Genomic DNA, 15,052 nt, shown 5'->3' on the forward strand with positions numbered 1-15,052 from the left:
GATGTGGAGACTTCTGTGGTCTTGTCCAGGCATGACTTAAATATAAATATCCCTGATGATTCAGCTGAGAAAAGGTTCTTCTCTCATCCTATCGCTGAGGGAGAACAGCAAGGACATTCCTCCGGTGATTCCAACCTGTTTCGTAACCAATCGTGAGGTCAGCATTTAATCTAGCGGGCCGGGAGCAGTCCCGAGTAGTCAGGCTGATTGGCTGGGCAGAGGAGCACGAGGGCGTGGGCTGCGTACTTGCTCCTCTCTCCCTTCGTCACGGGAAGCCCGGGCGCATTCGAGCTGCGGCTCATCCAGACTCTGAGGAGCCGAGGCGGCTGTTTGCATCTTCTGGGTCTTTCCACTAGAGTCTGAACCTCTTCTTCCAAAATCCACGTCTTTGGGGACGTTCCGAGGAAAAGCCCGAGGTAGGCGCTCGAGAAGCTGGGCACCTGATGGGGACGCGTCACAGGAAAGGTGGGCTCTCCAGTTTCCTCAGCTTGGTTCCTGTGAGAGGAGGGCGTCGGAGGGGAGTAGAGGGGATTCCAATCGGCAAGCCCCAGGGGACAAATGGGGTGAGACTTATTCTGAGTCGGGGAGCACCTGGGGCAGCCCAGTACCTAGTTTGCGGCGTTAGCCACGCGTCCTAAAGTAAGCTGCCCCGAGCTCCGAGAGCCAGCGCGCCGCGGGAAGCCGGGCTCTGAGCCCGCGGGCGGAGGGAGCCCGCAGGCAGAGCCGTGCTCGCTGCGCGCAAAGTCCGGGACGCGCCGGCGCGCTGCGGCTCAGCTCGCGTGAGGAGGCTGGATGCCGCGCGCGGAGGCAGTCGATGCCGCGCGCGGAGGCAGTCCGTGCCGCGCCAATCCCTGCGGCGCCATCGCTGCTCGGAGCCGCTAGAGCATCAGCGGCGAGCGCACCGCCCGACGGCTCCCCGCGCGGGAGGCAAGCTCCGTCTCACCTTCGTCTACTGCGGATCTTGCATTTGGCTAACCGGCTGTGGTTTCTCCTCAGGTCGCGATGGATCTTGAAGAAGAGCACAATGTAAGGGCAAGGAAGAAGAACTTTTTGAAAAGAGACAAAAAAAGGTAGCCAGTTGGTTTCTCTTTGAGACTTTACATGACCTGAGAGATTTGGGCGATTTGTGTCTAGCCTTCAGCTCTGCAATAAATGATGAGTTTGATGATGATGATTTTTTATATTAAATGCCAGCAGTTGCATAAGTTGGCTGGCTGAGTTGAGCACAGCGTTTTCTTGGTGAGCTGCTGTCACGGTTTTTTGGCCTCGCACAGGCCAATGCTCACATCCTTTTCTGTTTTATTTCCTTCTCTTTTACAAGTGACGTTGATCGCTCACGAGCCTGAAGCATATGCAGGTTGTGCCCAGCTTTGTGGTCCAGTCTGTTGCTTCTGGAAAAACAGTCACATAAACTTTGCATGTTTGTGGCATGACAGATAGGACAGAAAGCCACAACTATATTTAGGCATTCATTTTTTTTTTAAGGCAATGAGTATCTGATCCTTGGAGAAGAAATTGTGAGAAGATTGTACTACCAAAGAAGTTACTAGAGTGGTGTGAAATTATACTGATTGCATATAGAATTGGTACTGTCACCACATAGGGGAAATAATGATCTTAAGTAAATTTTGATCACAGTGCAGTGTCTGTACAGGAAATTTTAAACTTCGCTCAAGAAGGTCTTTGATAGCAATAAATTGTAATGTAAATTGTAAGATAAAACAGATTAGTAAAATATTACTATTATTAGAAACCAAGCTTTTCAATGTGAGAGAAAAATATAAATGTGGACATTAATTAAATAACTTTTTTAAAAACAAGGTTAAATTTGAATTAGAAACTTCAATGTGGTTTCATGATTTTTTCTTAATAGTTCAGTTTCTGTCCGCTGAAAGAGACAGTAGCAGTGAGCACACTTAATGTCAGATCTTGCTTTCTCAATTATCCAGAATTGTTACTAATGTGAAAAAGGAGAGTGTGGTTTTCTAGTGGAGAGATTTCCAGTGGAGCAATCCTAACCAAATGATCAGTCCTGGCATTGCTCATGGTGGACTAGACTGTGTTAGTGACAGGACACCACTTAAGAAGTATGTTTGCAAAATCATTCAGTGAATCCAGTCAAGCTTCCAGACTAATGCTGTCCAATAGAAATATAATGTGAGCCACATTTGTAATTATTAGTTTTCTAATAGCCAATATTTAAAAAGTTAAAAGAAACAGGTGAAATGAATTTTGAAAATTTATTTTAAGGATCCAAGTATATCCAAAATATTATCATTTCTACATGTAGTCAGAATTATCAATGAAATAGTTTACATTCTCTTTTCCATACTAAGTCCTCAAATCTGTGTATTTCATACTTACTGCACATCTTGGTTTGGACTCAGTCTGAAACAGATATTTCCAAGATGTAGGACATTCTATAAGACATCTGTTGTTCCTATAAAAATGTCAATGTTTGGTGGGGTGGAGAGGGCGGTGCAGAAGGACTTCTAGATTTAAAACAGAGACTTAAGAGACAACGCTACCAAATGTAATGTGTAAAGCTTAATTACATCACAGTTCCAAAAAGGAAAAACTTACAGAAAACATTCTTGGAAATTCTGAATGTGCCTTGAATATTAGATATCAAAATCGCTGTTGATTTTCTTACATGTGATGATTATAGGAAACCTGTGAAGTGCCATGATGTCTGCAGCTTACTTTCAAATAGTTCAGCAAAAAAACCCTTCCACTGGGGAAAGTTGAAATTCCCACTTGGGTTCTTAAGTGAATCTATTGTTGGGTTCAATCCCCATATCTCCATTTTAAAAAATGGTGTTCAATAAATATTTGTGGGACTTTTACTTATAGTTATTCTTCAGAAAATAAGAGTCTGTATTTTGAAAAAATAAAAGAAAAGAATTTATTCGAGTCTGTGTATACCTTCATTTTCATTGTTGATTCTTATCATGGCCTACAGACTTCTTTTTCAAACTAGAAATTATTTTTTTTACTCAAGTAGCTCTTACTAAACTACTCACCATTACTGATTTTTATAAAAATTACTGTTTTCAATAAAACTATATATTTTTCCAGTTTTATTGAGATATAATTGACCTACAACACTGTGTAATTTTAAAATGTGTGGTATAATGGCTTGACTTCAAATATTGTGAAATATTACCCCAAGAAGTTTAGCTAACATCCGTTGTCTCATATAGATAAAAAGGCAAAAGAAAAAGATTTTCTTCTTGAGATAAGAACTCTTAGGATCTCCTCTCTTGACAACTTTCATCTATATCATATAGCAATATTAAGTGTAGTCATCTTGCTGTACATTATATCCCTAGCACTTTTTATCTTATAACCGGAAGTGTGTACCTTTGGACCAACTGCTCCCACACCTCTTCCTCCCCCATCACTAGTAACCACGAACACGAACCATATTTCTTTTTCCTATGAGTTGTTTTTAAACTATATATTCTCATTTGAAATCATAAAGGAGCATGTGGCTTTGCTAATAGGTATAATGCTTGGAAGATAGTACAATTTGGCATATTTGTGTTTGTCAAGATTCCCTGTTAAAATAAGGTTTGTTAAGCTACCTGCCACTTGTCAGCACTCTGAATTGATGGGGATAAATGTGTCACGTAGCAGGGGTGAGAGTCAGCATGGAAGTGCATTTCCAGGCAACGCAATGCCTCAGAAGTTTGAGGTTACACCAGATAGCCTGGTGTTTAAGAGTTAGACTTTTCAGTTTCAGTTTTGACTTTGTTCTAGCTGTGTGACCTTGGACAAATTAGTTGTCTTCTTACCTGCAGTTCTTTTGTCTTTAAAGATAAAGGACAAAAATGTGTCTGCCTCACAGAGATTAATATAAGGTTAAATGAGGTCCTGTATGGGAAATGTTTACTTAGCTAGCATCTGAAACGTTATAAATTCTCCACAGTAGCTACAGTTTTACAAAACGAAAAAATAAATAAAAAGCTTAGCGCTAAAACTCAATTATGCATGGCTATTTTTTTCCTCTCATCCTGATTCCAGGGATACTGAAACTATGCCTTTACTGGAAATAGGGTGGGACCAAATCTGAAGGGTTATGTTTGTGTATTTTGTGTGTTTTTATGTCCGTCTAACATCACTCCAAAGCCAAATATGGAGTAAACTCTGAATTTTTTTTTCTTTAGACGTCGCTTCAACTCTTTGACCTTGCTTAGCCTAAAGAACAAAGACAAAGGATGAATTTAGTTTTTGAACTTGAAAATCTGTAAAAATAATATGATTCTTCCCTGAAATAGTCTTTTTTTTTGTTGTTGTAAATGTGAAAATATAGATACAGAGGCTAGGTTTGGTTGGTTTGCTTTCATATGCTAGGTGGCAGTTACATAGAGTGGACAACTAGTTACAGAGTTAGATTCATTTGATTCTGGGTTCAAAATAATAGTTGACCTTTCTATGCCTGGGGACAGCTTTTTGCAGTTTACACCCATATTTTTTGAGGGTAGTTTTTCTAGGTTGCATTATTGCCATAATGGTCCATTTAGGGCTCCAAACATCTTTTCAGAATCAGATTTGCTCATAGAAAGTGATTTAATTACCTTTCTTTCTTAGAGTAATTTATGTCTTGCATCCGATTCCCACTACTCTCCATTAGTAATGGGAAAGATTAAGGATAATAGTTAGATGGATAAATAGATAGAATATCTATCTGCTGCTAGAATTACTCAGATGATAAGTAGGGGATCAGCTCTGGAGAGCATGAATGATTTTCTAATTAGAGTAGAAACAGGAAGCTCTCTTTTTTTAGTATTTTTTTCTAATTGCAAAAGTTGTGTGTATGTATTCAACATAGAAAATGAGCAAATACCAGAGGCGCAGGGAGGAAAACATTTTGATAAAAATCTCAATACCCAGTGATATCCACATGTATAGATTTTTAAGATATATGTAAACATACTTAAACTTCCTAAATGGGATCATATTAATAATCTGTTTTTTAAATGAATAATATATTGTAGACATGTCTTTGTCCTGTTATTAAATTATAAATATAATTTATGAGTTATTAAATATAGGCTCTATGTTAATTGGGTGATTAAAGGGTTATATAGTTTTTAAAGTTTTGTTTAATTCTATTGCTATGTTTTTCAGTAAAAAAGATGAAAAGAAAGAAAAGAAACCAACTGTCAGTACTTTTGCAATGGTGAGTTTAATGTATTCACTATTCAAAGTTCTTTCAAAATTTGACTTCTGATGTAGAAAAGAGGTATTTCATTTGGCATAATGTTTTCTTGGAGAGTATGTAAATGGAGAGGTAAAATGAATTTATTTATTTTAGCTTATTTTCAGAGGAATGCCCAACATTAACTTGCCATGTGCATCGAACCTCCGGAGGTCCCCTTCTTAGCCCAGAATTCAGTATTCTCCTAATTCTTGCCAGTGATCTGTTACCTACACAAGCCTTCCTCCCAATGATGGTCTCAGCCATCTAGATAGAAGAAATCAGCCATGCAGAGTGCAGCTCAAACAAAATACAGGGTTTCCTGTCACCAACAGCTCTAATTCTGGCAGGTTTGAGGTCAAAGTTCCAGGCACTTACATAATAGAAGTTAGCAAAGGATTATTTATTACTCTGACTTAGTACCTGTCATTGTTCTTCTGTCCTGAATAACTGATAATCTAGAATTTGAGAACCTTTGATGCAGTTCATTTTTTATCTCATTTTCTGGTTTCTCGCTGGTCACTTAGAAGCTTTTCTTTAATCACGCTGGGAGTGAGACAGGCTGGTTGATGACCTGTCTCCATCTGGATCCTTCTTTATTTTCTAAGAATGCAGATTTAGATGAACTGTGGGATTCGAACCTGGAAGACTACTGAACCAATTAAGTCTTGTAGTGCACACTTTGTAAATCAGTCATAACACACCAGACACTTTTAAAATATATGTGTGGTGAGGGGTAGCAATAGGCTGTCTTGTAAAATGGATATTAGTAAGCTGAACATAAAAATGGTTATATGCAGAGGAAAATAGTTACCTTTTACACTAAGGACTCTGGGTCATCTTACATGGTCTTCATCTTCCTTCATTACAGTTGTTCTTGCTACAGCTCCACCTTTTTGGCTGTCTCTACTCTTTGGAATGTTTGGGAGATGAGACTACACTTGGGTCCTTCTCAGAAAGACTACTTGAATAACCAAGTGACAATTTTTGTCTTTGATTTCATCCTTGTGTTCTTGTTTTCAAAGAAGCTTTTATGTTAAAATAATTTATTCCCAAGATTTAATTTCAATTCTGTTCTTTTGAGACCCAAACATTTCTGTCTTTTGTAATTTAGCTTTTATAATTTATAGCTTAAATTTTCAAAAAATGAGTCTTATATTTTAGATAAATTAACAGACAATATATAGAGGTAATACTATTAATTCAATTCAGACCATAGAAGAATATAAATATCTGGAGTTTGAAGGTGAGGTAATAATTATAATACAAGTTTAGCTCTTTCATGTCGTGTATTGCTCTAAGTCCTTTATAGATGAACTCATTTAATCTTTACAACTCCCTTGGAGATAGATACTATTACTATTTTAATTTTACAGGTGAAGAAGCTGAGGCCAGACGTACTAACTTGTCCAAAGATAACACGTTAGGCCAGGATTCCGACCTGGGGAGTTCATGTTCTAAATCACAGTGCTCAGGATGCCAAAAAAGGAATATATTTTAAGCATTTTGAGGAAGAGCTGTACTATTTGTGTGGCTTTTCCTCATGCCCTTTCCTGAAGAGTTGACGTAGGAAACAATGAACTTGTATTTAAAACCTATAAAGACAAGGACGTATTAACGTTTAACAGTAAAATGATGATGCTATTGGCAATGCTGATTAATAAAGATTTCCAGCTAAGACAAAACCTCATGTGTGCTGAGGGCTTCCCAGAACCCCAGGTTCGATAAGTCACTTGGAGGACTCACAGGACTCAGCCTCCTGCCATACTCATGGCTAAGATTTATTACAGCAAAAGGATGCAAAGCAGAATTGGCAATGGGTAAAGGAAAGAGGGAGAAGTCCAGGAGAAGCCCCCAGTGTCCTCTCCCTGGGGAGTCAACTTTATCCCCCCAGCAGTGCGTTGTGACAACACGTGTGACATGCCGTCTGAGAGGCTCATTGGAGACTCATTGCCCAGGGGTTTTTACTGGGGGCTGATCATGTAGGCCCAGTGAATACCAAAATTCCAGACTCACAGAAGGTAGGCAGACCTTCAGCATAAAGCACATCATTTGTACAAATGGTTTGACCACTTTTATCAGTTAGGGTGATGGTAACTCTCCCCAAAATCCAAGTTCCAGATTCCAGCCAAGGGCTTAGCTGGACTGCAGGCCTTGTAAACCCAGCAGCCTCAGGCTTGCAGTGTTGTTTCCTGTGCACCATTCCTGTCAACTTACTCCTACTAGGAGACTTTTTAGCAGTCTGGAGAAAGTGATGAGAAAGAGGTAAGGAATCGATGCAGATTTTTCTACTGGCTTTTATTTTATTTCTGTGAGGCTTTGTTTCAACATTTACAGAAACACAGAAATAGGATAAAATCTAAAACAAGTGGGGAAATGAGACAACTGGAAATAAGGGCAGGAAAAATAAAAGTGGGGCCGCAGGTCCTCCCAGATGATGAAACAGATTCAGAGAGGTTAAGCGATGCATTCAGAGTCACACAGTCACATAGCTAGTAAGGGAAAAGGCCCCGAATTTGGCCCAAATCTGCTTACTCTAGAGCTGGAGCTCTTACCAACTTTAATCATTTATGACAGTTCTTTGTTTTGTTTTGTTTTGTTTTTCTTGGTTGGGGGAGGTAATTAGGTTTATTTATTTTTAGAGGAGGTATTTGGGATTGAACCCAGAACCTCATGCATTCTAAGCATGTGGTCTGCCACTTGAGCTAAACCCTCCCCCAATACTTTTTGATTGGTTAAATTTTTATCTGCCTGGAATTGAAGGGTTGTCGTTGATGCTGTTATCTTCTAGCCACCTGGCATTCTTCAGTCATTGGAGAATTTACCACCTGGCTCAGTGCCTCCCTCTCTAGCCCTTTGGCTCCTGCTATCTCAGGGGACTTTTATGGTCTTATAAGGATAACTACACTTTGACCTTCAAAACAGCAATAATCTTTTCCTCCCCTTTACCCCAGCCACCCTTGTACACACTCACATCCTGGATTCTGTTGTTAATTGAAACTGTGCTACCTCCCAAGTGACTATTGGAAGTAGCTAGATTGAATTAGCCAGCCCTCCCCTCTGTTTTCAAGCTGCTCACTGTTCTCCTTCAGTCCACTGAGCCATCAATTTCTCATCAACTCCTTCCGGTTTCCATCCTCTGTCTTATCAGCTTAATGTAACGATCATCACTTTGGTTACACTCTTGCCCTGAACTCTAAACTTCCTTTTACCTGTCCCTTGTCATGCCCAGCCCAGGCGAAAATCAGCCATCTGCTTTCTTGGTGCCTGAACCCCTACATCTGATTGATGCTGGAGGAAATCTCACAGCAGGCTGTGTCCCGTACAGAAATCCTCTCCTCTTCTTGCTGAGTATGTTAAACCTCTACTCTTTACAAATTTCCCACTTCTCCCTCACCACCCCTACTCTTGCTGGATGACCTATTTTTTTAAATTTCATACACAAAATGGAAGCCAGTCTGCAAACAGCATCTGTACCAGGATCATTGCGACCCCCTTCCCTCCTATGGTAACAGAAGAGGAAGCTGGTTCTTAAACTAATCACCCCTTGTACACTGTACTTTGGCTCCTATATCCTCTGCCTTCTCAGGGACCTTACGTTATTACCCTTTCTGCAAATCTCAAACTCCCAATTTATCCCTTCCCACCCTTTCCCCCCACCCTGGTAACCATAAGTTTGTTTTCTATGTCTGTGAGTCTGTTTCTGTTTTGTAAATGAGTTCATTTGAATCTTTTTTTAGATTCCATATATAAGTGATAGCAGACAGTATTTTTCTTTCTCTTTCTGGCTTACTTCACTTAGAATGACAACCTCCAGGTCCATCTGTGTTGCTGCAAATGGCATTATTTTATTTTTTGTGGCTGAGTAGTATTCCACTGTATACATATATACATAACTTCTTTATCCGATCATCTGTTGATGGACATTTAGGTTATTTCCATGTCTTGGCCATTGTAAATAGTACTGCTATGAACATTGGGATGTATCTTTTCAAATTAAAGCTCCCTCTGGATATATGCCCACGAATGGGATTGCTGTATCATATAGTAAGTCTGTTTTTAGTCTTTTGAGGAATTTCCACACTGTTTTCCATAAAGGCTGCACAAAACAACATTCCTACCAACAATGTAGGGGGTTCCCGTTTCTCCGAACCCTTTCCAGCATTTATTATTTGTGGACTTCCTAATAGTGACCATTCTGATCTGTGTGAGGTGATAACTCATTTTAGTTTTGATTTGCATTTTTCTGATAATTAGTGATACTGAGCGTTTTTTCATGTGCCCATTGGCCCTTTGTATGTCTTCAGTGGAGAATTGCCTATTTAGGTCTTCTGCCCATTTTTGGACTGGGTTGCAAATCTCCATTCTTATTTGAGTTTCATTCTGCACAGTTCTAACATCTTCTGTCCATTTTCAGTGGTATCCTCTGCTGATTGCTAGTTACTATTGCTCCTCCATTGAGGGCACTGGCATTTGATTGCTTCTAGTTCGTTCACCTGTGCTCATGATTTGTCTACTTTCGTAACCTTATGAATGCCTCCTAGACACAACATTCTTTGACCTCTTCAGTTCCAACAGCCTTTACCCTGACCTTCCTTTAATAAATTACACTTGTGGACAAGGACCTTGGGTTTATCATCTGGGTGGACTCTCACCTCTGAAGCTGTAAACTCAAATGAATGTCTTCACCCCCACTTCTGATTCCTTCTCGCTTGGACTTTCTTCCTTATTGTCCTTTTTTTTTTTTTTTTTGACATTGTGTATTCATATTCTATTGCTGCTGGAACAAAATACCGCTAACTTAGTGGCTTAAAACAACACAAATGTATTACCTTAGAATTCTGGGGCCAAAAGTCTCACTGGGCTAAAATCAAGGTACCAGCATGGCTGGATTCCTCCTGGAGGCTCTAGGAAAGAATCTGTTTCCTTCCCTTTTCAGCTTCTGCCTTCTTGAACATGTGGCCCCCTTCCTGCATCACTCTAGCCTCTTACTTCAGTCATTATTTCTTCTGTTCCTGACTCTGACCTCCCTGGCTCCCTCTCATAAGGACCCTCATGATGACATTGGGCCCACTTGGAGAATCCAGGATGATCTCCCTATCTCAAGATCCGAATAGCTGCAAAGTCCCTTTTACCACGTAAGGAAACATATTCATAGGTTCCTGGGATTCAGATGTGGACGTTTAGGGAGTGGGGCATTATTCTCCCTCCCAGACCTGCTCAAGACTTTGCTCCCTCACCCACTCTCTTTACTCCTAGTCTCCTGCCTCCATTTTTCCTCTTCTAAAAATTATTCTACTCCTAGTAGTCACATCAGATTGCCTCAGTTCCTTCCTTCAAACCCTCTAATGCCTTTCCTTTATACTTAGGTGGGAAGTTTAGAGTTTAATCAGTTGATAAAACCCAAAGTCTCCTTGGGCTATGAAAGACTCTACATAATCTGACCTCTGTCTCATTTCTGATTTCACAGCAGATGAATCTCCTTCACTCTCTTGCCATGGTGATTATTATGTTTGATCCTTGAATCACACCAAGATTGTATTCACCCCAGGACCTTTGTATCTGCTTATTCTGCCTGGAAGACTCTTTCCCCAGATCATCACATGAATGTTCCCTTCCTAACACTTGAGGTCTCAGCTCAGATGTTGCCTTCTCAGAGAGACTTTCATTGCCCAGCCAGTCTGAGCCAGCTGACCCTGCTGTCACTGTGACTTCACCGTGTGCACCCTTTCTTTTGAATACTTAACCACAGTCTGATTTCTTGTTAATGTTTGTCTTCTGTCAGAATCTGAGGTCCCTGAGGGCAGGGGGTTTTATGTTTCCTTCATTGCTATGCTCCCAGTGCCTAGGACAGTGCCTGGAGTTTTAATAGGTAGTTAGATATTGAATGAATGTTGAATACATCTGTTTTCTCTTTTACTATTTGCATAATAGTAAAATGTAAAGTAAACTTTATGAGGACAGGTTGCTTGTCTGACTCACTGTTGTTGCCAGTACCTAGAACCAAGCTTGATTCTTACTAGGTGCTTAATAAATATCTTTTGAGTTTTGAGTGAATGAATGAATGGATTCACTGACTTCCACCTCCAGCCAGGCACCCTGGTAAGATCATGTTCACCATCTGGCCTGCTGAATGTTACCTAGACCACTCTCCTGCCAGCACCTTCTATTTCTTTGTCCTGGGAAATCCAACCCTTGACTTTCAGTGCTGATTGATCACCCTGTCTCCTGTGTGGTCCTGGTTCACCCCCCTCTCTCTTCCCTTTAAGTGTCTGACCAAACAGTTTCCATTTCCTTGTGTTTAAAGGGCTCCGAATTTTAAAAAAAAAAAAAAAGGACAAAATGAACTACTTATTATTTATAACTTAGATGATTGATTTATTAAATATGTGTAAGCACATTTGACCTTTATTATTGGATTACTGCATTCTGTTGATTGTTATTTTGTGATTGGCTTTATTCTTTTGATAATTATGTAATTTTAAAAAGCTAAAGCTCTAAACTGTTCGAAACAATGAACAGTACATATTTTTAAATTTTAAAATGGTTTTATCTCTCAGTGAGTTGTTCTTCCTAGAATAAACTTTGTTTACCCCCCAAAAAATGAAAAAGAAGGAAAAAAAAGTAATCCATGATTTTTAAAGACTTTATATATATTTTTAGAGCAATTTTAGGTTCACATAGCAAGAAAAAAAAATTAAAAAAAGGGTTCCAATTATAATTAGTTTAAACATCTGTCTTAAATTTAACCTGATGTGTTACAACTTTTTTTGTCTGCCTGCTCCCTCACAGTAAGCTCCTGAAAAGTCTTATTAACTTGTACATTTCTAAAACCAATCACCATGCCTGCTTATATTGCATATTATTATATCATATGCCTAAGAAAAGTTTATTTTATTAAGTCTCATTTTTAGCTTCATAGCAGCTATGTGACGTGTTCTATATATATAAATATTTTCTTCACTTTATAAATGTAGAAACTGAGGCTCAAGGTTAAGAGATTTTTTTCCCCCCTCAGAGTCTCCTTCCAAGTAAGTGACAGAGCTGGGACATTGCACTGGGTCTTTTGCCTTCTCAGCATTATGTTACCACTTCCCTCAAATTTTCTTACCACTTTACCTCCAGAAATCAATCTTGCCTTATGTCACAAATAAATATGAAGTTTTGAACTCTCTCAACTTTGTCTTTATTCTAGAAGGAATGAGCTTTTTATTAAAGGCCACTTTTAGAAACCATTTTGTAAATAGATCCTTATACAAAGAAGAAACACATATACAGAGCACCCACATTACTGGGAAGGTGGATCCTGGCCCTTCTTTTCCACACTGGGAAAACGAAAGAGGAGAGTCCAGCTTGTTCTTAACTGTTTCCACCTATGCGGTCAGTTTCTAAAGGAGCATTTCTATTGCTTTGCTGGTGTTTTTGGTGTTTTCCAATGTAGGAATCAGGCTCCTCAGTCCAGCTTTGACTTTATTTGCAACTTCTTGATCAGAACCCTGGAGAAGATTAGAAAGAATAGTGGCATCTCGACTTACACGAGCCAAGACTGCAGGTTCTTTGTACCAGTATGCTCTATCAGTGACTTTGCAAAACAGCCTTCTCTTCCATTTTCTTTCATCTTTTTATCTTGCTCTATTAACTACTTCAGAACTAGATGTCCTGCAGGAAGCTCTGCAATGGGAAGCTCTCCATCCTTGCCGGACACTTACTGGTATCTGTGCTCACTCTTAGCTCATTCCTTCTAGCCTGAGAGATGGAGAGATACCTTTGCCTGTTGGAGAACCATCCTCCCTTTATTTTGAAATTTTTCAAATATATAGAAAGGTAGCATAGAATAGTAGAATTCATACTTATACCCATTGTCTATAATAATTGTTAACATTTTCCGACACGTTTCTCTTGAAATTATAGATTTTATGGTGTTTTATAAGTAACTACCTCTGTTTACATCTCTCAAATTTTCCTACAAAACATTTTCATGCAAAACGTAATACAATGATCATATTTAACAAAATGAACAGTAGTGCCTTAATATTATCTAATGCTCAGTTCATATTCAAATGTTTCCCATTATCTCCCCAAAATGTTTATTACAATTGATTTGTTCAAAACAAGATCCAGTCAGTGATGACATTTGGACATTGTGTCTGCTGAGTCTAACTGGAATAGTTTTCTCCTCTTTTTAAATGACATTGACATGTTGAAAAGATGATACGAATTGTCCTATAGAACGCTTTACCTTCTGGTCGATTTTTATTGCTTCCTTATGGCGTCATTTAACTTGTTATTCTATGCTTTGCATTTCTTATATGCTGGAAATTAAATCTAAAGGTTTTAATACATTCATGTTAAATATTTTTGGTAAGAAAATTGCATAGGGGATGCTGTATACTTCTTGTCTTATCACAGCTGGAAACATCAAATGTCGGAGTATTCTACTTTTTCTGATACTAAGTTCGGTCACTTGGTGAAGAAGATAACTGATTGGAACCCTTCACTGGAGAAGGATCTCTCCCTTCTTGCAACTTATGAGGGGTCTTGGGGCATCGTGGGATGTCTTGTTTCTTTTTAAAAAAATTTTAATGGAGGTACTGGGGATTGAACCCGGGACCTCATGCGTGCTAAACATATGCTCCGCCACTGGGCTGTATCCCTCTCTTCAAACTCCTTTTTTTTTTTTAATTAAAAAATGTATTTTGTTTCTCCTAATAGTTATTGCACCCAGTGATGATCCCTTACCTTAGTTTCTTGAAACAATTGTTTCTCTAATTCTCTCAGCCTTAGATTGCTCCATCTTAGTTCCCTTACTCTATTTTCACCAATGATCTCTTTGATTTACCTATAAACATGTAAGATTTCATTAAATACTTCTCCCTTGACATTTTGTCCCCCTCTCATACCCATTCTCTCTCTTCCTTTTGTTCCCAGGATCATCAAAAGGACAGTCAACATGCTATCTACATTACTTCATCTCCAAATTATTCTTAATCCCACTCTTTATTTCTTGCTAGATGATCTTGTCCATTCCCATGACTTCTGCTACACACACCAGTGTCACAAATGCACTCCTCAAACTCTGAATTTTCTCCATATACTCCCTGGATACTGTTTTCCAGATGGGTGTTCAAACAGGACCAAATGAGATTTCTCTTCCCCTTCTTCCACCTTCCCCCTGTATCCTTGCCTATTCTGGGTTGCCCTGTCTCACTGAAGGGGGCTTCTTGGTCAGTTGGCTTCTTGCTGCTTCTACACCTCACCCGTCATGCTTGGGAGACTTCATCTTCTTTGGGTTCAGTGATCATTCTTGTCTCTGCTTACTGTTCTTTCTGGTTGGAATTCCTTCCTTCTTGCTTCTAAACTCTTGCTAACCTTTCAGAGCTGGAGGAAGCATTACCTGCCCTATGGAGCTTTTCCACAAAGGAGGAACTGACCATTTGCTCAGTTTTGTGTCCGCTGTACTCAGTATACCATGTGGTCAAGGTATATGTCACATATCCTTTTTCTGCTTTGCCTTCCTCCTTCTCTTTAAACACTCTGGAGGCACGATTTGTATTTTTGGTATTTATTTCTGGCTTTTTTCAGTCATGGAGTAGGCATTTATTAAATGTTTATATTCATAGCCTGCTTGCTTTTATTACAGCCAGTGATTTGTTTTTGAGGTGAAAATGTCGTGTGGGGGTTGTGACAAGGGAAATCCTTATATATCAACCATCTTCTCTTCCTCTGCTGAGGAATTTGATACTTTGTCCACTTCATAGTCTCTAATAGAAGACAAATGGTTTCTGCTCATCTCTCACTCCTTACTGTGTTTTTTTTTTTTAAGGGAGGTAGATGAATGCTTAGTTAAGA

The 15,052-nt window shown here is 39.3% G+C and overlaps 1 protein-coding gene across 1 annotated transcript in view; it reads left to right on the top strand.

The window, feature by feature from the left end:
* Nucleotides 1-229: 229 nt before the first annotated feature.
* ABCB1 (ATP binding cassette subfamily B member 1) overlaps nucleotides 230-15,052 on the top strand; it is a 93,094-nt gene continuing 78,271 nt past the window's right edge. Inside the window, 3 exon segments of the mRNA XM_032484071.1 lie at nucleotides 230-416; nucleotides 997-1,070; nucleotides 5,134-5,185. Of these exon segments, the coding sequence (XP_032339962.1) occupies nucleotides 1,003-1,070; nucleotides 5,134-5,185 (120 nt within the window). The 5' untranslated portion in view covers nucleotides 230-416; nucleotides 997-1,002.

The sequence above is a fragment of the Camelus ferus genome, chromosome 7 (genome assembly GCF_009834535.1).
Source record: "Camelus ferus isolate YT-003-E chromosome 7, BCGSAC_Cfer_1.0, whole genome shotgun sequence".
Lineage (NCBI taxonomy): Eukaryota > Metazoa > Chordata > Mammalia > Artiodactyla > Camelidae > Camelus > Camelus ferus.